This window comes from Cebidichthys violaceus, unplaced genomic scaffold, assembly GCF_023349555.1.
Source record: "Cebidichthys violaceus isolate CVI_PGR_0920_01 unplaced genomic scaffold, fCebVio1.0.p SCAF_100, whole genome shotgun sequence".
Classification (NCBI taxonomy): Eukaryota; Metazoa; Chordata; class Actinopteri; order Perciformes; family Stichaeidae; genus Cebidichthys; species Cebidichthys violaceus.
In genome coordinates, this window is record NW_027176264.1 from 420,809 (window position 1) to 445,218 (window position 24,410).

General features: G+C 45.3%; 1 protein-coding gene across 1 annotated transcript; it reads right to left on the reverse strand.

The window, feature by feature from the left end:
* Window positions 1–1,158: 1,158 nt before the first annotated feature.
* Window positions 1,159–23,807, reverse strand: deaf1 (DEAF1 transcription factor). Its single transcript, XM_068728959.1, has 13 exons — window positions 23,398–23,807; window positions 21,956–22,053; window positions 21,024–21,150; window positions 20,628–20,777; window positions 19,927–20,066; window positions 19,581–19,646; window positions 18,865–18,909; window positions 18,443–18,566; window positions 17,898–18,047; window positions 3,512–3,795; window positions 2,935–3,033; window positions 2,504–2,593; window positions 1,159–2,139 (listed from the first exon to the last, which is right to left on the reverse strand). Exons 1-13 carry the CDS (start codon window positions 23,570–23,572, stop codon window positions 2,044–2,046), a joined length of 1,644 nt encoding a protein of 547 aa, XP_068585060.1. The 5' UTR covers window positions 23,573–23,807; the 3' UTR covers window positions 1,159–2,043.
* Between the last annotated feature and the right edge of the window lie 603 nt (window positions 23,808–24,410).

Consider the following 24,410-nt stretch of genomic DNA (forward strand, 5'->3'; position numbering starts at 1 on the left):
GTGTGGACAGTTAATATATTTTACAGGAAAGAATAAATACACAGTAAATTGGAAATTCCAATCAGTTTTAAATTGATTGAAGTAGAATACAAATATAAAAATATGAATTAACTGATATCCAAAAAAACAAAAAAAAACTAAAATATACACACATATGGTAAACAGTAACCTTTGTTGATAAAATTGGTGTAAAAGAGAAAACATTTTCAGAGCATTTGATTCATTGAATGTTGTCAGGATGTAATGAAAATCTCAACAAAAATATTTACGATGTTTTTGAAGATGATGAACAAGCCGGCCTTCAAGTAAAAAGTACAAAAGTATCAGAATCAAAAATGTACCTAAAGCACTAAAAGTAAAAGTACTCATGCAGAACGGCTCATTTCAGAATAAAAAAATATAATATTACTGCATTATAAATTGTGTCAACTGATAACGGGCATCTTACAGGAATCTATAATACAGCATCTTTTATTTGTTGATTATATTTTGTATTAATAATCTGAATCTGAAACATTAAGTAATATTAAGTAAATTCTGGGGAATCAAAAAGAGACACTATGTACCTCAAAATTATACTTAAAATGAGATCCTCAACGTGCTTCCAGTTGAAGAGTTGGGGGAAACCCACAGCTCGTATTATTACTTATTATGATGATGTTACTTTTATTATTACAAAGTTCATCGGAAAATGAGACTTCAGCAGTCTGAGGAACAAAACGAAAGAATTCCATACTAAAATAAGTATTTAAACTCAAACATAATGTCCACACAGCCTCAGATTTAGTCCTCCATCAGTGTCTACAAGGACTGTTGGTGTAAGACGTTAATGTAGGACATGTGTGGTCCTGTGGGAGGGGGGGCAGACACCTGAGCGCCGCTGGGACGGAGACACAGAAAGAATCAAATGTCATCCTGTCAGAGATATTAAAAATTAAACTCCGTCTTCAGCAGCTAAACTCAATATAAAAGCAGATAATAACAAAAAATAAAAGAACACCTGAAATCTGAATTTCATTAATATTAAATGAACATCTGAGGAGGTGAATGAAGACAGAAGTTACTATATAGAATAATATATAGAATAATAGAAGATTTAATGTCCCGTTTGTAATGATAATAAATCAATGGAGAAGCTCATTAATGATCTGAAAGATATTGTAGAAAACACTTTATTTACTAAATTGCTTTTTTATTTGTTCAGGTTCACCGGAGGGGAAACGAGTCATAATAAAAAATAAAAAATGACTCTTGACAAACCGGATACACAAGATCAAAAGTATATGGACAGCCACACTTTCCAGCCATATATTATAGATAGATATATCTATACATAAGCTTTAATTTCTGTCTTTCAAGAGCTCCTTAAGCTTGAATCACAAGTAAAAAAAGAGAAAAGCTACAGAGCTTCAAAATCCTAAGAGAAGATCCTTTTTTTATAAATCTTGAATACACAAAATAATATCAACAAACTATATTTTTGGGGTCTTCGGGGTTCTCAGCAGAAACTTTCAGTTAATAAAAAAACGTGTTTTTGAAGTGGAAGAACAAAGAAAACCTTTAAGATCTGACTGATAAAAAACAATAAATCAGCTTTAAATATTGTCCAATTTAATAGTATTTTTACTATAATTCTACTGACCTTTATTAACCAGGACAGTTCAATTCAAATGAGTAAAAACGGCAGCGAAAAACATAATAAAATAAAATATAATAAATTAAATGTAAAAAAACATAATCAGGGTTATTAATACAATAATTAACTAAGAAAATGTTGACAGATCAATTGATAATACAAAAATAATATTTAGTTAAAGCCCTAAACCATCTTGTCTTGCTTTATTAAACAGCTACTGGTCGTGAAACTCCCACTTCTCTCTCTACAAACACTAATTTAAGTTTATACGATGAGGTCATCTCTCAGGAGTCGTTTCCTGTCTGATCCTGTCACAATAAAAGCTCCAGTGAGGAGATTTTAAGCCTTTGGAACAGACTCCGCTCCTCTTTGCACCACATAAGGACTTCCTGTCCGACACACCACCTTCATTTCACTTTGTCCATGTCCATGATTGGCTCCTCCTCCTGGACAGACACGCCCCCTGATGATTGACAGCAGGTGTGCTGATGCTCCTTCCAGTCCTGCGGTGGGGGAAAAAAACAACAAAAAAACAAGCTGTGATTCTCTACAGATTGTATTCATTCATATTATGAGATGAAGCTATTTACAAAACAAGACTATGTAAAGTCTCTGAACAGCTAACTGCTGCTAATAGCTAATAAACAGAGCTAATGTAATGTCTGCTTGTGAAGGAAATATACAAAATACTGCATGTATCTTCTTCTATACGAGTTCATAAACAAATCGACGTCTGTCAGATTGTTTGAGAATCACACTTGTGTTTATTTCTGTGCATTATTTTATCAGCGCTACACGTTTTGGCCTCTTGAAGTGAAGAACACGAGGTTAAATTAAAAGATGCTCAGTCCCTCAGGTGAGTCTTACCTTCCTCTGGCAGAAGGCGGAGCAGTAGTTGACCTTGTGACAGCCCGTACACTCGCTCATCGCCACCCGGCCGCAGTTCACACACATCTGCTGGAGGTGAACACGTTAGGAACACGTGAAGAAGACACAGGAGACACCAACAGGTAACGAGCTGTTTTTAAAGAGGTTAGAGTAAATATGGCGACGACTTCACATCCCTCTGCTGTGTCTTATTTTCAGTCCTCCATCATCTCACGGGCGACTCCTCTGGTTGTATAGAAGTCTAGTCTAAAATGACTCTACTTCTCTCTTGATTTATTCCCTCAGTAAACATTGTAAACATGAGTTTATGGTCTCAATCTCTAGTTTCAAGTCTTCAATCAAGATTACAGTAAAATTAGCTTGTATTTGTAGGATGTGTGTGTGTGTGTGTGTGTGTGTGTGTGTCATACATTGATGATGATCTCGGTGATGTCAGAGCTCCTCTTGGTCTCCGAGTCGTCCGGCTGCTGAAACGTGATCTGGTTCTGAAAAGACTGAGTGAGACCACACTGAGAACACACACACACACGAACACACACACACACGAACACACACACACACACACACACACACACACACACACACACACACACACACACACACACACACACACACACACACACACACACACAAACTCAATCATCATCATTTATATATATATAATCCTCATGCGTATTTCCGGTTAAAGCTACTGATCTAGAACTGAAGTCTTTATCATTTCCCCAGTTTTTGTGGCTCCTGGAATCCTTTCCTTCACTCCTCTCCTTACGTTCTAGTCGCGTCCAGGGGAGACGCAAGCAAAGGAGGCGAGGAAGAGACTCGAGGAGAGAGGGGTTCTCATTTCAAAGACACGTCAATAAAATATGACGTGTGTCCATTGCTTTTTCATACAGCTTCATAGTGTTAAGCTGGATCAAAGAGACACAGGAGTATGTCAGCGTGTGTGTGTGTGTGTGTGTGTGTGTGTGTGTGTGTGTGTGTCCTCACCTCCTTCCTGCCTCCCTGACTCTTGACCCCGGCAGTGTTTTTGGCCTGTTCGATGAGAGCCTTCAGCTGCAGGACGTTGCTCATCAGCGTGTTGGCCACGTCCTCCAGGTCCAGCCAGGTGTTCCTCTGCGCCTCGCTGACCGCCGGCCCCGCCCCTCCGACGGGCTCCACCTCCAGCCCGCTCACCAGCGCCGCCGACGGAGACGCCGCCGCCGACACCGTCACCGCCATCTTGGCCTGAACCGGCTGAGGGGTCACGGCCAGCGCCGGCAACGCCGTCAGCACTGAGAGAGAGAAGAAGAAGAGAGAGAGAGATGAAGGACACGAGAACACTGTGATAACACTAATTATGATTATTATAATACACTTTAATTGTATTGGAAGATGTTTTGTAGACACAAAGCACCAACTTCACTTCAACACTTTATTGCTTCACAATAAGGAACTACAGGTGACGTGTTCTGTGTAGTTTTGTCTGACCAATAGTCCAAAAACCTAAAAATATATAATTTAAAGCAACAAAAAAATATCCTCACATTTGAGAACGTGATACCAGATAAGAGATGGAGTTTGTGATTTATAAATAACTAAAAATATGAATCTATTTAGAGACTGAAAGAACATTTCCCTGTGCACTATTTAGCTTCTGTTCTGATGTGGTATTTGAAATAAAAGATTAAGTCAACACGGGACAGGTTACAGACTGTAAAGGAACAAAGTTAGCTGATATAAGCCGCTACGAAATGGAAACATTTAACTTCTATGGAGTGGATTGAGCAGAAAAAAAGAAGAAAACTCCAGCTGCAGCGCTACGTGAAGACGAGGGATGTTGACCAGAATATGCAAACAAGCAGGAACGCAGCAGAAAACACACACACACACACACACACACACACACACACACACACACACACACACACACACACACACACCACTTCCTTCCTTAATATATAAATTAATACAGCTGATCACAGCTGGATCAGAGGCCGCTGTCATCAGAAACAGACGTCGCTTCATGTGACGCTTCAGAGGAAAGGACGTCTCGTGTGTCTTAAAACATAATTCCTCGTTCCTCTCTCCTCGCATGGTTTCCTCCATGCATTCCTGGTGGGAGTGACTAAAGCGCAAGGAAAGGACCCAAGTGAGGGAAACGGGGATGCAATTAAGAGACTTGGGATGTACCCACTGACGTTAACGTTACGCACTTTCACGCAAACTTCTGACCGAACAATGAATTTAATATAACAAAGGACCCTTCACCCGAATACAATGGAGGAGATGTGTGTGGCACAATAAGTCATGTGTAGTTCAGTAAACACAGTATGATATAATTATATAACACACGGGGAAATAATAGCTTTCCGCCGTTTTCACCCGCCATCGCTCGTCTTTCGGAGCTCCGCTCCACAACAATAAAAGCTCGTTTATCGTCGCAAGTAAAACAAAGGCGAAACAGTTAGGAGTTTAACACAAGGTTTCCGAAATCACAGTGAACGTAAGGTATTATAACTGACACAAATAAACTGCTTCATAAGCATACAAATCGCGTTTAAATCAACTTCCGGTGTTGTCATGGCAACGTATAAACGCCGCTTGTCACACACGGCTTTGATGTGTCCACACAGCTTTGATGTGTCCACACAGCTTTGATGTGTCCACACGGCTTTGATGCGAGTCACACAGGCATTGACTGGTTCATTAACAGACTGTACACACCAACTATTAATTATTAATTATGTCTCAACAATATTGTTACTCCGCTCTTTCGCAATCAGTTGAGGATAAGATGTACTTCACGGCCGAGGATGAGATGTACTTCACGGCCGAGGATGAGATGTACTTCACGGCCGAGGATGAGATGTACTTCACGGCAGAGGATGAGATGTACTTCACGGCAGAGGATGAGATGTACTTCACGGCCGAGGATGAGATGTACTTCACGGCCGAGGATGAGATGTACTTCACGGCCGAGGATGAGATGTACTTCACGGCCGAGGATGAGATCTACTTCACGGCCGAGGATGAGATGTACTTCACTTCCGAGGATGAGATGTACTTCACTTCCGAGGATGAGATGTACTTCACGGCCGAGGATGAGATGTACTTCACGGCCGAGGATGAGATGTACCTCACGGCCGAGGATGAGATGTACCTCACGGCCGAGGATGAGATGTACCTCACGGCCGAGGATGAGATGTACCTCACGGCCGACGATGAGATGTACCTCACGGCCGACGATGAGATGTACCTCACGGCCGACGATGAGATGTACCTCACGGCCGAGGATGAGCTGTACCTCACGGCCGAGGATGAGCTGTACCTCACGGCCGAGGATGAGATGTACCTCACGGCCGACGATGAGATGTACCTCACGGCCGACGATGAGATGTACCTCACGGCCGACGATGAGATGTACCTCACGGCCGACGATGAGATGTACCTCACGGCCGACGATGAGATGTACCTCACGGCCGAGGATGAGACGTACGAGACAGCTGAGGATGAAGAGATACCTGAGCAGATGAAGAGATGTCTCTTCATCAGATGTCTCAGATATCTCTTCATCAGATGTCTAATATGTCTCTTCATAATTTGTCATATATGTGTCATATATTTCATCATGAGAAGTCTCATATTTGTCATCATCAGTTGTCTCAGATATTTCTCCACAAGCTCTCACATATGTCTCAGATGTCTCTTCATTATTTGTCCCATATATATCATCATCACATGTCTCATACATCTCTTCATCAGATGTCTCAGATATCTCTTCACCGGCTGTCTCAGATATCTATTCACCGGCTGTCTCATATATCTTTTAATCAGCTGTCTCATATGTCTCATATGTTTCTGATGAAGAGACGTACGCGACAGCTGGGAAGAGACGTACGTGTGAGACGTACGCGACAGCTGGGAAGAGACGTATGTGTGAGACGTACGCGACAGCTGTGATGAGACGTACGTGTGAGACGTACGCGACAGCTGGGATGAGACGTACGTGTGAGACGTACGCGACAGCTGGGATGAGACGTACGTGTGAGACGTACGCGACAGCTGGGATGAGACGTACGTGTGAGACGTACGCGACAGCTGGGAAGAGACGTATGTGTGAGACGTACGCGACAGCTGGGATGAGACGTACATGTGAAATGTACGTGACAGCTGGGATGAGACGTACGTGACAGCTGGGATGAGACGTACGTGTGAGACGTACGCGACAGCTGGGATGAGACGTACATGTGAAATGTACGTGACAGCTGGGATGAGACGTACGTGTGAGACGTACGCGACAGCTGGGATGAGACGTACGGATGAGACGTACGCAAAAGCTGAGAGGGTCTAACCGCAAGGTTGGCGGTTCGATCCTTGGCTACCATGTGTCCTGTGTTCACCACAGACTGGGACCCAACTTAGTCCCGCGACAGTGGGCCTCCAACACGTTGGCCGTGTCCCATGGGCTAGAGAGGGTCGTCCACTAACCGCAAGGTTGGCGGTTCGATCCTTGGCTACCATGTGTCCTGTGTTCGCCACAGACTGGGACCCAACTTAGTCCCGCGACAGTGGGCCTCCAACACGTTGGCCGTGTCCCATGGGCTAGAGAGGGTCGTCCACTAACCGCAGGGTTGGCGGTTCGATCCTTGGCTACCATGTGTCCTGTGTTCGCCATAGACTGGGACCCAAATTAGGCCCGCGACAGTGGGCCTCCAACAGGTTGACCGTGTCACAGTGGGCCTCCAACACGTTGGCCGTGTCCCATGGGCTAGAGAGGGTCGTCCACTAACCGCAGGGTTGGCATTTCGATCCTTGGCTACCATGTGTCCTGTGTTCGCCACAGACTGGGACCCAATTTAGTCCCGCGATAGTGGGCCTCCAACAGGTTGACCGTGTCACATGGGCTGGAGAGGGTCGTCCACTAACCGCAGGGTTGGCGGTTCAATCCTTGGCTACCATGTGTCCTGTGTTCGCCACAGACTGGGACCCAATTTAGTCCCGCGACAGTGGGCCTCCAACAGGTTGATCCTGTCACATAGGCTAGAGAGGGTCGTCCACTAATCGCAGGGTTGGCGGTTCGACCCTTGAGTACCATGTGTCCTGTGTTCGCCACAGACTGGGACCCCACTTAGTCCCGCAACAGTGGGCCTCCAACAGGTTGATCCTGTCACATGGACTAGAGAGGGTCGTCCACTAACGGCAGGGTTGGCGATTCGATTCTTGGCTACCATGTGTCCTGTGTTCGCCACAGACTGGGACCCAACGTAGTCCCGCGACAGTGGGCCTCCAATAGGTTGACCGTGTCACATGGGCTAGAGAGGGTCGTCCATTAACCGCAGGGTTGGCGGTTCGATCCTTGAGTACCATGTGTCCTGTGTTCGCCACAGACTGGGACCCAATTTAGTCCCGCGACAATGTGCCTCCAACAGGTTGACCGTGTCACATAGGCTAGAGAGGGTCGTCCACTAACCGCAGGGTTGGCGGTTCGATCCTTGGCTACCATGCGTCCTGTGTTCGCCACAGACTGGGACCCAATTTAGTCCCGTGACAGTGGGCCTCCAACAGGTTGACCGTGTCACATGGGCTAGAGAGGGTCATCCACTAACCGCAGGGTTGGCATTTCGATCCTTGGCTATCATGCGTCCTGTGTTCGCCATAGACTGGGACCCCACCTAGTCCCGCGACAGTGGGCCTCCAACAGGTTGACCGTGTCACATGGGCTAGAGAGGGTCGTCCACTAACCGCAGGGTTGGCGGTTCGATCCTTGGCTACCATGTGTCCTGTGTTCGCCACAGACTGGGACCCAACGTAGTCCCGCGACAGTGGGCCTCCAATAGGTTGACCGTGTCACATGGGCTAGAGAGGGTCGTCCATTAACCGCAGGGTTGGCGGTTCGATCCTTGAGTACCATGTGTCCTGTGTTCGCCACAGACTGGGACCCAATTTAGTCCCGCGACAATGTGCCTCCAACAGGTTGACCGTGTCACATAGGCTAGAGAGGGTCGTCCACTAACCGCAGGGTTGGCGGTTCGATCCTTGGCTACCATGCGTCCTGTGTTCGCCACAGACTGGGACCCAATTTAGTCCCGTGACAGTGGGCCTCCAACAGGTTGACCGTGTCACATGGGCTAGAGAGGGTCATCCACTAACCGCAGGGTTGGCATTTCGATCCTTGGCTATCATGCGTCCTGTGTTCGCCATAGACTGGGACCCCACCTAGTCCCGCGACAGTGGGCCTCCAACAGGTTGACCGTGTCACATGGGCTAGAGAGGGTCGTCCACTAACCGCAGGGTTGGCGGTTCGATCCTTGGCTACCATGCGTCCTGTGTTCGCCACAGACTGGGACCCAATTTAGTACCGCGACAGTGGGCCTCCAACAGGTTGACCGTGTCACATGGGCTAGAGAGGGTCGTCCACTAACCGCAGGGTTGGCATTTCGATCCTTGGCTACCATGTGTCCTGTGTTCGCCACAGACTGGGACCCAATTTAGTCCCGCGATAGTGGGCCTCCAACAGGTTGACCGTGTCACATGGGCTAGAGAGGGTCGTCCACTAACCGCAGGGTTGGCGGTTCGATCCTTGAGTACCATGTGTCCTGTGTTCGCCACAGACTGGGACCCAATTTAGTCCCGCGACAGTGGGCCTCCAACAGGTTGACCGTGTCCCATGGGCTAGAGAGGGTCGTCCACTAACCGCAGGGTTGGCGGTTCGATCCTTGGCTACCATGTGTCCTGTGTTCGCCACAGACTGGGACCCAACTTAGTCCCGCGACAGTGGGCCTCCAACAGGTTGACCGTGTCACATAGGCTGGAGAGGGTCGTCCACTAACCGCAGGGTTGGCGGTTCGATCCTTGGCTATCATGCGTCCTGTGTTCGCCATAGACTGGGACCCCACTTAGTCCCGCGACAGTGGGCCTCCAACAGGTTGACCGTGTCACATGGGCTAGAGAGGGTCGTCCACTAACCGCAGGGTTGGCGGTTCGATCCTTGAGTACCATGTGTCCTGTGTTCGCCACAGACTGGGACCCAATTTAGTCCCGCGACAGTGGGCCTCCAACAGGTTGACCGTGTCACATGGGCTAGAGAGGGTCGTCCACTAACTGCAGGGTTGGCGGTTCGATTCTTGGCTACCATGTGTCCTGTGTTCGCCACAGACTGGGACCCAATTTAGTCCCGCGACAGTGGGCCTCCAACAGGTTGGCCGTGTCACATGGGCTAGAGAGGGTCGTCCACTAACCGCAGGGTTGGCATTTCGATCCTTGGCTATCATGCGTCCTGTGTTCGCCATAGACTGGGACCCCACTTAGTCCCGCGACAGTGGGCCTCCAACAGGTTGATCCTGTCACTTGGGCTAGAGAGGGTCGTCCACTAACCGCAGGGTTGGCGGTTCGATCCTTGAGTACCATGTGTCCTGTGTTCGCCACAGACTGGGACCCAATTTAGTACCGCGACAGTGGGCCTCCAACAGGTTGACCGTGTCACATGGGCTAGAGAGGGTCGTCCACTAACCGCAGGGTTGGCATTTCGATCCTTGGCTACCATGTGTCCTGTGTTCGCCACAGACTGGGACCCAATTTAGTCCCGCGATAGTGGGCCTCCAACAGGTTGACCGTGTCACATGGGCTAGAGAGGGTCGTCCACTAACCGCAGGGTTGGCGGTTCGATCCTTGAGTACCATGTGTCCTGTGTTCGCCACAGACTGGGACCCAATTTAGTCCCGCGACAGTGGGCCTCCAACAGGTTGACCGTGTCCCATGGGCTAGAGAGGGTCGTCCACTAACCGCAGGGTTGGCGGTTCGATCCTTGGCTACCATGTGTCCTGTGTTCGCCACAGACTGGGACCCAACTTAGTCCCGCGACAGTGGGCCTCCAACAGGTTGACCGTGTCACATAGGCTAGAGAGGGTCGTCCACTAACCGCAGGGTTGGCGGTTCGATCCTTGGCTATCATGCGTCCTGTGTTCGCCATAGACTGGGACCCAACTTAGTCCCGCGACAGTGGGCCTCCAACAGGTTGACCGTGTCACATAGGCTAGAGAGGGTCGTCCACTAACCGCAGGGTTGGCGGTTCGATCCTTGGCTATCATGTGTCCTGTGTTCGCCACAGACTGGGACCCCACTTAGTCCCTGCGGTGGAAGAAAAACTATTCAATAGTACCGTGTGAGTCCAATAAATACTGAATACTGAAACAAGAAACATTGAGGAAAGAAGTTTGTCTTTAAATTATTTATTCTCTGGCCTGAGATACCCCATATGGTCCTGTTACCACTCTCCTTACACAATCATGTCACATATATAGTTTTGTTAGTGAGTAAGGCACATAAACTAAATCACAGTAGAAATGTACTAGCACAACTAAATTTTCTATCACAATCCCCCGTTTTGATCATTATCAAATAGATCACTCATAAGTATATCAAATACACTCGTGTCCACTTGGAACATCTGCATTAACAATTTATGAGGCTAGTACATTTGAAGAGCATTTTTAACTGTTCTTGTGTAGCATTACTGAGATAAGTACAAAGCTGTGGAGGGAAACGGATCATTCCTTATACATGGGTGTCATCATGATGTGTAAGCAGAATAGGTACTACAATTTACATGCTAAAAACAGTAGACAACACATTGTGCCTCTGGGGCCACACAGTTCTGGGTGTTCCATCGTCATCCAAGGCAGCTTTTACCTGTTGTCTCAGTGAGTGCAACCAGTTCTGCTGTCTGTGCTGAGAGGTGATGAGGAAGAGGGCCAGACACCACTTCATCATGTTCTCATGAAAATTTGATAGAGTATAAAGAGGTGTAACCTGTGCTAACACATTTATACTATACCAATTGTGGATAGCACATATACTAAAAACTGTACTAAATGTGGATCTATCTTTACAATAAAATAAGAAATTACAATAAAATTAAAAAATCTCTGCATTGAGCTAATTTAGCGTAACAATGGAAGAGACCACGTGGCAATTGTCTGGGCTCATCCATACATAAGTTTGTGAGCTACAACTGTTGCAGCATTTCCTGTTCAAGAGAAAACAACACAGTTATGCAGCTCTCCATCCGTATTACTGCACAGATTACCAGGACAACATGACTTGTGGTAACTTTCTAAAACCTTAATTTTCATTCGACCAAATCTCAGAATTCTGTGTCTGTGTGTGTGTGTGTGTGTGTGTGTGTGTGTGTCTCTCACCCCCCTTCTCTGGTGCTGCAAGCAAGGTGTGTCCCTCTCTCTCCGCAGCCCCCCTTCTCTCGGTTCAGTCTGTCATCCAGTGTCCCTGCAGCCCCCTGGTGACGGCTGTCATCTCTTTGTGGACAGTCAGCTGCCCAATGTCCTTTTTGAAGGCACATGTAACACTTGTCTCTCTCCAGCAATTGGAAAACCACGACCTCTTCCCCTTTGTCTTCTGCCTCGGCCTCTGCCACATCTGTTGAAGTCTGAACCCCCTGGTTCTGTTGTTGTTGTGGTGGGCCCATGGTCATGCTCTGAACAGCCTGGACCATAGTCAGTTGAGCCATGTGCATCTGTTTTTCTTTTGCCTCAGTTTTCAAAGCTGCTTGTTTTTCTGCATAATTAGCATGTCTGACCAGTGCGGTAATCATGTCTCTATATGCAGCGTTGTCAGCGTGATCCCAGTTGGTTCGTTTCTGTCTGGCAGGCTGCTTGAACCTTGGCATAGTTGGCTGGGCCAAGTTTCTTCATGAGGAGGCGTCTGAGTTCTCCTTCAGTGGGGCTAAACTCACGGCAGAATACGAGTTCATCACCAAACTTTGTGCCTGATACTTGGGGGTCTGGCAGATGTGCCAGGGCGTCGGTCATGTCTCAATCAGTCCAGGGTCTATGGACCATCATTGCTCCATTTGGACCTGCCACTTGGACCATCAGGAATGAGAGTTCAAGTCTTTCCTCGTCGTCGTCTGTTCTTGGTCCTTGTCCACTTCTGGTGTCATACGAGTAGTGGTAGGAACCTCTCACTGCGCCTTCAGTTGCCCCAAGATCCTCATGTGACTTATCTGGGCTGCCTAGTTGGGACATGGCGTGTGCGGCCTGCTGCATGAAGTTGGCGACGGCGGAGATCGTGCTTGTGAGGTTGCTGGCAGGAGTGCTGGTCGGAGATGGGTCAAAGTCAGGCTGTCTTGGTGTGGACGGGCCTTGCTGTGTTGCTGGACCAGGTGGTGGGGCCGCATATGGTGGAGGTGGGGGAGGGCATGCGTCGAGATCAGGATCCACCATTGGTCGTTATGGGAAAAATGTCATACTGGATTATTTGTCCTTTTTACTTTTGCAGTGAGGTGATAGAGAGAAGAAAACTTCTGAGAAGCTTTATCTGCTCCTTTTTCACTTGTTTTATCTACTTTAGGCATCGTTTTACACACGTTCTTTCTTTCCCTACTTTCAGATTCATTCTTCCACATTTTCAAACTTCTATTGTGACTTTCTATCCTTTCTGTAACTTTTTTTATCTGATCTATGCTAAATGATCCTCCTTGCGGACTCTTAACCTGGTACATCTATCCTTGCGGACTCTTAACCTGGTACATTTATCCTTGCGGACTCTTAACCTGGTACATTTATCCTTTGATTTTTCTGTGATTTGGGATACTCAAAAACTCATGAAACTTTGTACATATGTCGTAGGTGATGAAATTAAAGATCTCATGTGGATTCTTGGCTTGGTCGTTATAAATTGTCTCGATAGCGCCCCCTGCAGATTTTCAACAAAGCAGCCCCAGCGCCTCGTTTAACCTACATGTATGAAATTTGGTTGGCACATGTATCATATGGAGACTTAAAAAAAGTCTCTTGGGACCATGCTTTAAAATTAACCAAAAGTCGACCATTTAGATTTTTGTGTGAATTTCCCCTTGATTTCTAGTCGCTATACTTTAACGAACTCCTCCTAGGGACTTTGTCAGAGCCACTTCATATTTGGACAGTACAATCCAAAGACCTTTGTGATTAAAAGTTATCAAAAGCTTTATGTTTGATGGAATGGCGTAGCTGTGGTGTGGCGTTCATTTTATGCGATTCCCATTAAACTACATTTTCAGGCTTTGTATTTTGACAAACTCTTCCTACAGAGTTTATGCGATCAACATCAAATTTGGTCAGGACAATTTCAAGACCTTTGTGATGAAAATGTATCAAAATGGTGAATTTTCATTGAACGACCTTGATGTGGCGTGCGCCCACTTCGCTCACATTTTGTGCCATTCGCTATGAAAGAGGGAGTTGTTGTAACTCCAAGGTACATTGTCCAATCTGCCCAAAATTTGCTATGCATAATGCTATTTCAGGCTTGAGTACATTTCCATACCAAAATGTTCTCAAAGTCATAGCGCCACCTACTGGCAAAAGGAAATTACACTTTTTTTACTTTGATGTACTCCTCCTAGCCAGTTGATCTGATGGACCTCACATTTTCTGAGGAAAGCCTTAAGAGATTGATGATACTTCATCATGAATTTTGTGAGTTTGTGAAATGAGGCTCATGTACGACAAGAAGATTGAGGAACTTCAACTGGAGCTGAGACGTACGTCACAGCTGAGGAAGAGACGTACTGGACAGCTGAGGATGAGGCGTACGAGACAGCTGAGGAAGAGACGTACGAGACAGCTGAGGAAGAGACGTACGTCACAGCTGAGAAGCCTCATAATTGTCATCATCAGTTGTTTCAGATATTTCTCCATCAGCTCTCACATATCTGATGTCTCTGATGTCTCTTCATTATTTGTCCCATATATCTCATCATCAGATGTCTCAGATATCTCTTCATTGGCTGTCTCATATGTCTCTGATGAAGAGATGTACACGACAGCTGGGATGAGACGTACGGATGAGACGTACTTCACAGCTGAGGATGAGACGTACGAGACAGCTGAAGATGAAGAGATACCTGAGCTGATGAAGAGATGTCTCTTCATCAGATGTCTCAGATATCTCTTCATCAGATGTCTAATATGTCTCTTCATAATTTGTCATATATGTGTCATATATTTCATCATGAGAAGTCTCATATTTGTCATCATCAGTTGTCTCAGATATTTCTCCATCAGCTCTCACATATGTCTCAGATGTCTCTTCATTATTTGTCCCATATATCTCATCATCAGATGTCTCAGATATCTCTTCATCGGCTGTCTCATGTGTCTCAGATGTTGTAGGTGCCAAATGTTTCCATCAAATGCCTTTCCTCTATATGTACACTGGGTGGCGCTGTTCTTGGGTCCTGTGCTCACCTATATAAGCAATTAGGTAATTATTGACATCAGGTGTTGGACCCCGGAAAGGGAAAGGGTTTTGACCGCTGTCGCGGTAAGAATGAGTTTGCTCCACTGTGCACCAATTAGTATGTGTACCACGGCACGAACGAATAACTAATATTCATACCAAGTGAACGTGTCGGTGGATTATGTCTGCAATCAAAAGGTGAACGCGGAGGTAATCGAGGCTGACAGAACAGCGCGTCAGACAGATCGATCCGGAAGAAAACAGCACCTCAGTAGCCCGAGTAATGGACCGGGCTCCTTTAATAGATATCTTTTAATCAGCTGTCTCATATGTCTCTGATGAAGAGACGTACGCGACAGCTGGGATGAGACGTACGGATGAGACGTACGCAAAAGCTGAGGATGAGACATACGGATGAGACGTGCGCAAAAGCTGAGGATGAGACGTACGGATGAGACGTACGCAAAAGCTGAGGATGAGACGTACGGATGAGACGTACGCAAAAGCTGAGGATGAGACGTACGGATGAGACGTACGCAAAAGCTGAGGATGAGACGTACGTCACAGCTGAGGATGAGACGTACGAATGAGACGTACGGATGAGACGTACGCAAAAGCTGATGATGAGACGTACGGATGAGACGTACGCAAAAGCTGAGGATGAGACGTACGTCACAGCTGAGGATGAGACGTACGGATGAGACGTACGAATGAGACGTACGGATGAGACGTACGAATGAGACGTACGGATGAGACGTACGCAAAAGCTGAGGATGAGACGTACGGATGAGACGTACGCAAAAGCTGATGATGAGACGTACGGATGAGACGTACGCAAAAGCTGAGGATGAGACGTACGGATGAGACGTACGCAAAAGCTGAGCTCTACTTTAACGAACTCCTCTGAGGGAATTAATCAGATCAACTTAGAATTTGGTCAGAACAATCTAAAGACCTTAGTGATTAAAAGCTTGAGGTTTCATGGAATGTTGAGAATGTGGTGTGGCGGCCATTTTACATGGTTCGCCAGCATACATCAAGCTGTTGTACCTCGACTGTACTTTTTCAAAACTGTTCCAAACTTGACATGCTTGATGACTGTCATGGCTTTAGAACTTCTGCATGCCAATATTATCTCATAGCGCCACCTTCTGGCAACCATGGCCGTAAGCAGGATTCTAAAATGACAGCTGTCCAAACAATGAACTTGTTAAATATTCCTGGGCACAACACCACAAAATAAGACTTCTCTGATCTAAATATGTGCAACGTGAGATGTTTGGAGAACATTCGGCCATTTCTCCTGGACTGTTCCCGCTTTGAGTCACTCAGCAATGATCGTCAGAGCTACCTGCACAAACAAACAGTCGGTTTTGAGACCTGCATTTACTTTGACAGTCTGTTATGTTACACTAAAGCGCATTCACAAACAATGATCTTTTTGTCAATCTTTACAGGCTTAGATTTAGTCTGAATCGAGTCTGAAGACCTGACAAAATGACCTGGCTACGCCGCTGGTACCACAGGAAATAGCGCCTGACTCGTGCACGCAGTGTGTGACGGTCACAGAACTGAATGGCCACATCAACCAGAGTCCTGCCAGTACCCTCGACATGCGTGAAGATGCGAGGGCCTGATCAATGCTGCTTGCAGCTTTAATGTTTGTCTTGAAATTGGTTTAAAAAAAAAAAAAAAAAAAAAAAACTGTTTTAGACCGTCGTGTGGTTTTATGAATTGAGGCACTTCTTATTCTCATCTGAATCTCCAAACACACACACACACACACACACACACACACACACACACACACACACACACACACACGGTGCGTCATTAACCTCGGGGTGAAGGACAGAGAGGCAGTACTGACAGCTGGATCGCTGCTGAGTGTCTGTGTCTGTGCCCAGCAGTCAGATAACAACATCAGCAGCCTTTCCAGCCAATCAAGAACAAGCAACTTGTTTCCAACATTTTTAAATAACAGATGCTTATATATTCATGGCAGTTTGAGTTCCGGATGAAATATCACCAGTGTGCGTGTAATATCACCTTTAGAAAACATTAATAATAGAAGTCGTCCGGAGTGAGGGGCAGATCTCCGATTGGTGGATCAGTCCCACGAGCCGACCTCTCCCGAGAGCTCATTACAGAAACACGACAGCCAATCAGAGAGCAGCCGCCGGGCTTCCCCGACGCCCGACAGGACGATGGATAGGCTGCGGGTCAGCGGCGATGCAGGGGATTGTGGGACAGATGATTAAGGAGGAGGACGAATTAAACATCCCGGACGACCCACGGAGTCGTGTTCGGGTTTAGTTTCCGTTACGCGCAGCAGATGTTGAGGTATTTCAAAGGATGAGTGAAAACGAGGAACCTGCTGGTGGTCGGTCAAACAGCAGGATTCATCGGGTGCTTCTCAAAGTCGAGGAAGGATCCTTAAAGTTTCACGGACGCTGCGTCATCGAATCCCGTCAAAGGACCGTCACAATGTCGAGGACGCTTAAAATGATACCAAGGATTGAGTCTTTCAACGTATAATAAATGTATTATTATTATTATTTCCTTCAGAGGACTTCAAGGATGTGTGTGTGTGTGTGTGTGTATCCTGCACACTCCCAAAACACCCACAATCCTTTGCACAATGGTGCATTTCCTGTCAAGGACAAGATAAATGGAGTCTGGTAGCTTTAAGGAGAGCATGACGACTGTTCATGAGGGGTTTTTTTTGTCAAAGTGATGACAATTGTTGTCATAGTTATGTATTATTTTTGTCATTATCACTAGATGTTTTGTCTTAATCATGAGATTTCTTGGCAACATTATGAGTTTTTTGTCAATATTTAAAGATTTCTTGTCATAATGAGATTTTTTTTTGACATAATCATGAGATTTTTGTCATTATCACTAGATGTGTTGTCATAATTAGGAGATTTGTTGGCAACATTTAAATATTTCTTATCATAATTAGGAGTTTTTAGTCAATATTTAAAGATTCCATGTCATAATTAGGAGATTTCTTGTCATAATTATGAAATATAGAAGTCATAATACTGAGATATTGTCTTTCTTTGGTGAATGCGGTTCCCTGTTGGATCTGAACTCCACCTGGACCCTGAGACACACACAAACACATCGACAGACGTCATGGACCTGGTACCTGCTGTGCTGGCGAACACCTCGCTCTGCGCCGAGCCCTCTGAGATGATGGAGGCGGCGGCGGCTGCGGCTGCGGTCGCGTCTCCCGTTGGCGAGCGCTCAAATGTCAAAGTGCCCGAGGTGGTGAACTGTCCCGACGGGGACACCGTGACTGTTGGTGGAGGACAGACGTGTCAAGACATGTTTGGACAGCCAGAAACACTTCTGGAGACAATGTTTAAATGTTCAACTGTCACTGAATGCTCACGTCTTATTCAGAGGACCACCAACGAGTCGGTGTGTCAACATCTCATTCATTTAAATAACTCAGAGGCGCTTCAACAGGATGATGGGACCAGAATATTCGGGTGGTTTCACCTTATCTTATAATGGATATATTCCTCCTTAACTCTCAGACTTTATATTGTGACTGTGAGCTCATGAATCTATGAAATAATCTGATTTAACGGACATAAACCGTCTGATCCTGAACCACAAACTATCTGTTCTCTTCTTCTGCGGTGAGGCTCCACCAATCACACGTCGGGCTGAGGTCACCTGACGTACACGTGGTCCCCGGCGTCAGCGTAATGTTTTTGGGGGCGGGGAGCTCCTTCTTCGGGGAGGCAACCAGAGGCTCGTTGTCCTTCTTCCGTCTCTTGTACGGGACGAAGAGGCGGACTGGACCGGTCTGATGGAGACATGACAAGACGCTTTAAAATCAGCAACAATGAGATGAAATCATTCGTTTATGTTCTTCTTCCAATACTTCTCCTCGTTAAATAAAAGAAGCCAAAGTTGTCAAACGTTAAATGTCACCTAAACTAAAAACTTTGTTCAAAACTGGTGAAACTATCATTTCAATAAAGAATTATCGGATCAAAGAATAAGAAAAATAAAATATGTTTTTGTCTAGAAAACAGTTTAAATAAATCCCCGGTAGATAAAACAAAGGTCACAGCTACAGAAGAGAACTAAATTAAATTTACCATACTGATGTTTTCTACTTCCAGAGTCTCTCCATCCTTTGGACACTGAAGAGAAAGAAGACAAACACAAACTGAATCATCCTGATGTCTGACTTCTGTTCTTTTATGATCAACCATTAAATGCAATCGTTCCTTCAATTTATCGGTTTATACAGGTGTCCAAAAATGACAGCAGATATCCATTGTTTGTTTCCGTTACGGTACGTTGTGTCCCGTAATGCGGTGTCCCGTAATGCGGTGTCCCGTTACTCTCTGTCCCGTAACGCTCTGTCCCGTTACTCTCTGTCCCGTAACTCTCTGTCCCGTCACTCTCTGTCCCGTAACGCTCTGTCCCGTAACGCTCTCTGTCCCGTCACGCTCTGTCCCGTCACGCTCTGTCCCGTAACGCTCTGTCCCGTCTCTCTCTGTCCCGTCTCTCTCTGTTCCGTTACGCTCTGTCCCGTCTCTCTCTGTCCCGTAACGCTCTGTCCCGTAACGCTCTATCCCGTAACGCTCTGTCCCGTTACTCTCTGTCCCGTCTCTCTCTGTTCCGTTACGCTCTGTCCCGTTACTCTCTGTCCCGTCTCTCTCTGTTCCGTTACGCTCTGTCCCGTCTCTCTCTGTCCCGTCTCTCTCTGTCCTGTAACGCTCTGTCCCGTAACGCTTTATCCCGTAACGCTCTGTCCCGTTACTCTCTGTCCCGTTCTGTGGCCGGGTAAAAATCACTGCTAACTCACCCCTGTCAGGTCATCACAGCAGGCTGCACAGGTGCAGGAAGCAGCATGGGGGTTCAGGATACGCTCCTACACACACACACACACACACACACACACACACACACACACACACACACACACACACACACACACACACACACACACACACACACACACACACACACACAAAATACTTTAGCTCTGTGTTCACGAGCAGCTTGTAAACAATTGCTTAGTGTAGCATAATATAGAGGCATGTACTCCTGCAGTACAGTGTAGTACTACAGACGTATTAGTGTAACGTCATATAGAGGCATGTACTCCTGCAGTACAGTGTAGTACTACAGACGTATCAGCGCAGTAGTACCTGTATGAGGCAGAGCAGAGGCCTGCCAGCGTATCTGATGCTCCTCTTCCAGTCTTTGCTGCTCGCTCTTCCCGCCAGACCCTCAAACTCGGTGGGGGTGAACCACTGCTGGTTGTGTCTGATGCAGCGACCTTTTCCCCCTGAACAGAGACACGACGGCGTCAGAGCGCCTCACGACTCAGGAGACAGTACCACAGAGTAGAACAGCGTGAAGAACGTAGGTCTGGTTCTTTGATTAAAACCAAAAACAAAAAGTCAAAAGACCGAAGGAGAAACGTTAACGGCGACTCCCGAGATTAAGAAATGAATGTGGTTGTTGCAGCGGTACATGAACTAAAATAAGAATAAAATAAGAATTCTGCTGGACTAATAAAGGATTATCTTATCTCATTTTATATCCTCTTAACTTAAAAGGTGTGATAAAACAGCGAACACACACCGCTATCACCATGTCACCTCTGCATTTATTTGGTTCATTTATTTGATTTATTAGAAATACTCCAGTAGCCTGAAGCAATTATTTCCCAGTGCATTTAAAAAGCACATGATGACGGCGCTAGACTGAAAAAACAAACACAAAAGAGTGAAGTGACTCATGTCCACGGTGCAGCGGTGAGGAGGAGCAGATGACCTGGTTCAGCCTTGAGGAACACGGCTGAGAGCGACAACAGAGACAGAGAGTAAAGCCTGCCGTCGGTCACCTGATCCCAGACGGGTCTTGTAGAGGACCCCGCTGGTGTTCCTGCAGCGGACCGGCAGCTCGCTGTTGTAGACCGAGGGGTCCCAGTTGTACTTGGAGCAGGAGTCCTTGTCCTGGGGCGGAGTCAGCGGGGTGGGCGGAGTCTGTGGGCCTGAGGGAAGGACGAAACACACACACACACACACACACACACACACACACACACACACACACACACACACACACACACACACACACACACGGATGAGTCTGAGAGAGTGGTGGATCGATCTCTCTCTCTCTCTCTCTCTCTCTCACACACTCTCTCTCTCTCTCACACACACTCTCTCTCTTTCACACACACTCTCTCTCTCTCACACACACTCTCACACTCTCACACTCTCACACACACACGTACTTGATGTCATTGATGCAGCAGACTTGAGGCCAGTAGCCTCCACGATGCTGCCGTCAGTGTGAACCACGATCAAGGTGGCCTTCTGGGTGCTGAGACCGTCTCCCAGCTGGAGGGTTGTCCTCCCACTCTGTGTGACACGCACGCATGCGCACACACACACACACACACACACACACACACACACACACACACACACACACACACACACACACACGCACACGGTATACACAGTTAGATAAAAGAAGGTAATGATGGTGCAGTATAAGAGGCACAGAAAAGTACAACGATTGAGGCTTTAGTGTCTTGCTCAAAAGGCACTTCGACAGTAGAGCCGGGGATCGGACCGGCAACCTTGTGGTTAAAGAACGAGCCCCTCAAGCTCTGAAGTGACCACTCCTCTAAACCAGCAGTCGAATTATGCACAGAAGTGATTAATAAGTTGAGGTACTTATTCCTGATATAACATACTAGAACTCTACTATGATGGACCTGACCTTCTGATCCACAGTGAACTGGGGAGTTATTTTGTTTCACCAGCAGGTGGCAGTGTGCACTCTTTAAATTAAAGCTTCCAGAAATTGGCCTCATTTTCCAGCAATGCCTTTACTCAAATGTACTTTTTTGGGGGTTTTGACAAACGTGAACTGTACTTATTTCCATTTTATGATACTTTAAACTTCTACTCAACAACATTTCAGACGGAAATATTGTACTTTTTACATGTATTTGTCACTAACAGTTACTTTTTACATATAAAAACATATGAAATGCTTATAAATGACACAGTATTACACTACTAATCTACCCAGAAGTAAACAAAGTCTTTAAAGATGCTGTTAAAAAACAGAAAAGTGCATTTCGAAGCTGATCTGAAAGCACAGCCTGCACGAGAGCGACACTGAGCATGTGCAGTAGCGCGAGTGTTGACGTACCAGCACGTGTTCGGGGAGACTTCCTGACGTGGCGACCGTCGTGGTGAAGACGTTGTCCTCTCCGGCGTGAACGTCCGCCACCGTCACAGCCGTCACCTCTGATTCAACGACAAGAACTCAACATGTCATTTCATACATACACCTCCAGATGCAGTACTTCTACTGTAGTATAGCTACTGCAGTACTCCTGTAATACGTTAGGATACAAGTATATTACCACAAGCTAACTTCAGTATTGTGATGGCAGCGGTAGAGCTACACAGGCAATAATGGAAGTGATCAAAATCACAGGAGCTATTCTACATTTGCCATTATAAATGAATGTTGCATTGTCATCATTATTTGGCAATCATTGAGGGAGCCTTGACAAACGATCTACCCTCACAAACTCACGTTACAATCTCAAAAGTTGGAATTTTACTAAGGTTGTTGCTTTATTATTTTAGCCATTGCCGAATTTGGCAGCGCGTTCAAATCAGTAAATGGAGTAGAGAGAGTAAATTATTTTTAACCCTCTTATTTATATATTTATATATATATATATATATATATATATATATATATATATATATATATATATACATATATACATATATATATACATATATATATATATATATACATATATACATATATATATACATATATATATATATATATATATATATATATATATATACATATATACATATATATACATATATATATATATATATATATATATATATATATATATACATATATACATATATACATATATATATACATATATATATATATATATATATATATATATATATATATATATATATATATATATATATACATACATACAGAACAGGTACCAACATTTCATAGTAAAACTGCTCATCAAACCTAATTTAAACACAACGTAACATTTTCATTTTTAGTTTGATTTTTAAACATATAATCAGTTTGTTTCAGCATGTGTGTGTGTGTGTGTGTGTGTGTGTGTGTGTGTGTGTGTGTGTGTGTGTGTGTGTGTGTGTCTGTTCTCGTTTAAATCACTTCTTAAAACACATTTTTAGACTGGCTTTTATGCGATGTTTTATTTCAGTTTTATTTTTATTTGTATTTGTTGATTTTATTAAATTATTTTACTAAGTCTAGTAAGTCTATACACATGTATATTATTTTATTTATTTCTTAGTTTATTGTTATCGTATCTACTGTCTCACTGAGCTTTCTGTTGTTGTTATTATTGTCTTGTTTTTGCTGCTTTGTCTGTCAAAGCACTTTGTAAACGCTGTTTTTAAGGTGCTCTATAAATAAAGTTATTATTATTATTATTATTATTATTATTATTATTATTACAAACACGAAGTGCAGCTGTCAACACTGCCGTTATTATTATTATTATCATTATTATCACACTGTGCGTTTCAGCGCCACCCATGCTCAGCGGAGGCCTACTAGCTTGCCTGCATAAGCCGCCTCGGCCTCGTCTGAGTTCGGCATGGACTCGGCAACCATGTCGAGGTTTCCCGGGTCCGCCATCACGGCCATCGTGGTGACTTCGGCCTCCGATTCGGTATCCGAGCCCACTTCCGGTTCATCCAGCACGAGCGCCTTCGTGGCCGAGTCCGCTTCGTCCATTCCCCCTAACCGCCGAACACGACAAGAGCCGAATGTGACCGAGCAACAAACCCGAGGGGGCCAAGCGCGTGGAGTCCCGAGCGCTGCCGAGTCCGGTACGAACTCGAAACGAACCCGCACAAAAAGCTTGTTGTAATCCGTTCACCGAACCGGCGAAATCAACGGGAAAACGTCCAAAAGAACCAGGCGAGCTGTTCCGGAGAGACTGCAGGAGGACGGCTGCTCGGCTGTTCGTTTTCTCATGAAGTCTCAGGAAAGAGATGAACCGGAGAATACCGGAAGAACACGAGTGGATCCGAAGCGACACACAGCGGCCAATTCACACACATGCAGGGAATAACGTGAAATATAGTGGAATAAGAGAATATAATGATAAAGACAATTCATTATATTTAATATATTTAATATATTATTTCAATATTAGTATTTATTTATGAAACGAGGCAGTGGTGGAGGAAGTATTTAGATCCTTTTCTTGAGTAAAATACCACGCTGTAAAATACTCAGTTACATGTAGAAGTACAAGTAGTTGAGTAGAAGTAGAAAGTATGATTGAAAGATGATATTCAAGTAAAGTGCAAGTACCACAAATTTGTACTTGAGTAAATGTACTTCCCACCATTAAATCAAGATAAAAATGTTATTTCTAGGCAGTAACTACCACTGAGAACACAGTATTTTCACTGGTATTTGGGGATTAATTAGACAGGTTATATGACTAAAAGGGTGATTGCATTATTTGTACTGATTTATTCTACTCGTAGGCCTATAGTTTAAAACACTGCATTTCCCCGTCAGAACTTTATTCCTGATTTGACGCAATAGTCAGACCTCCATT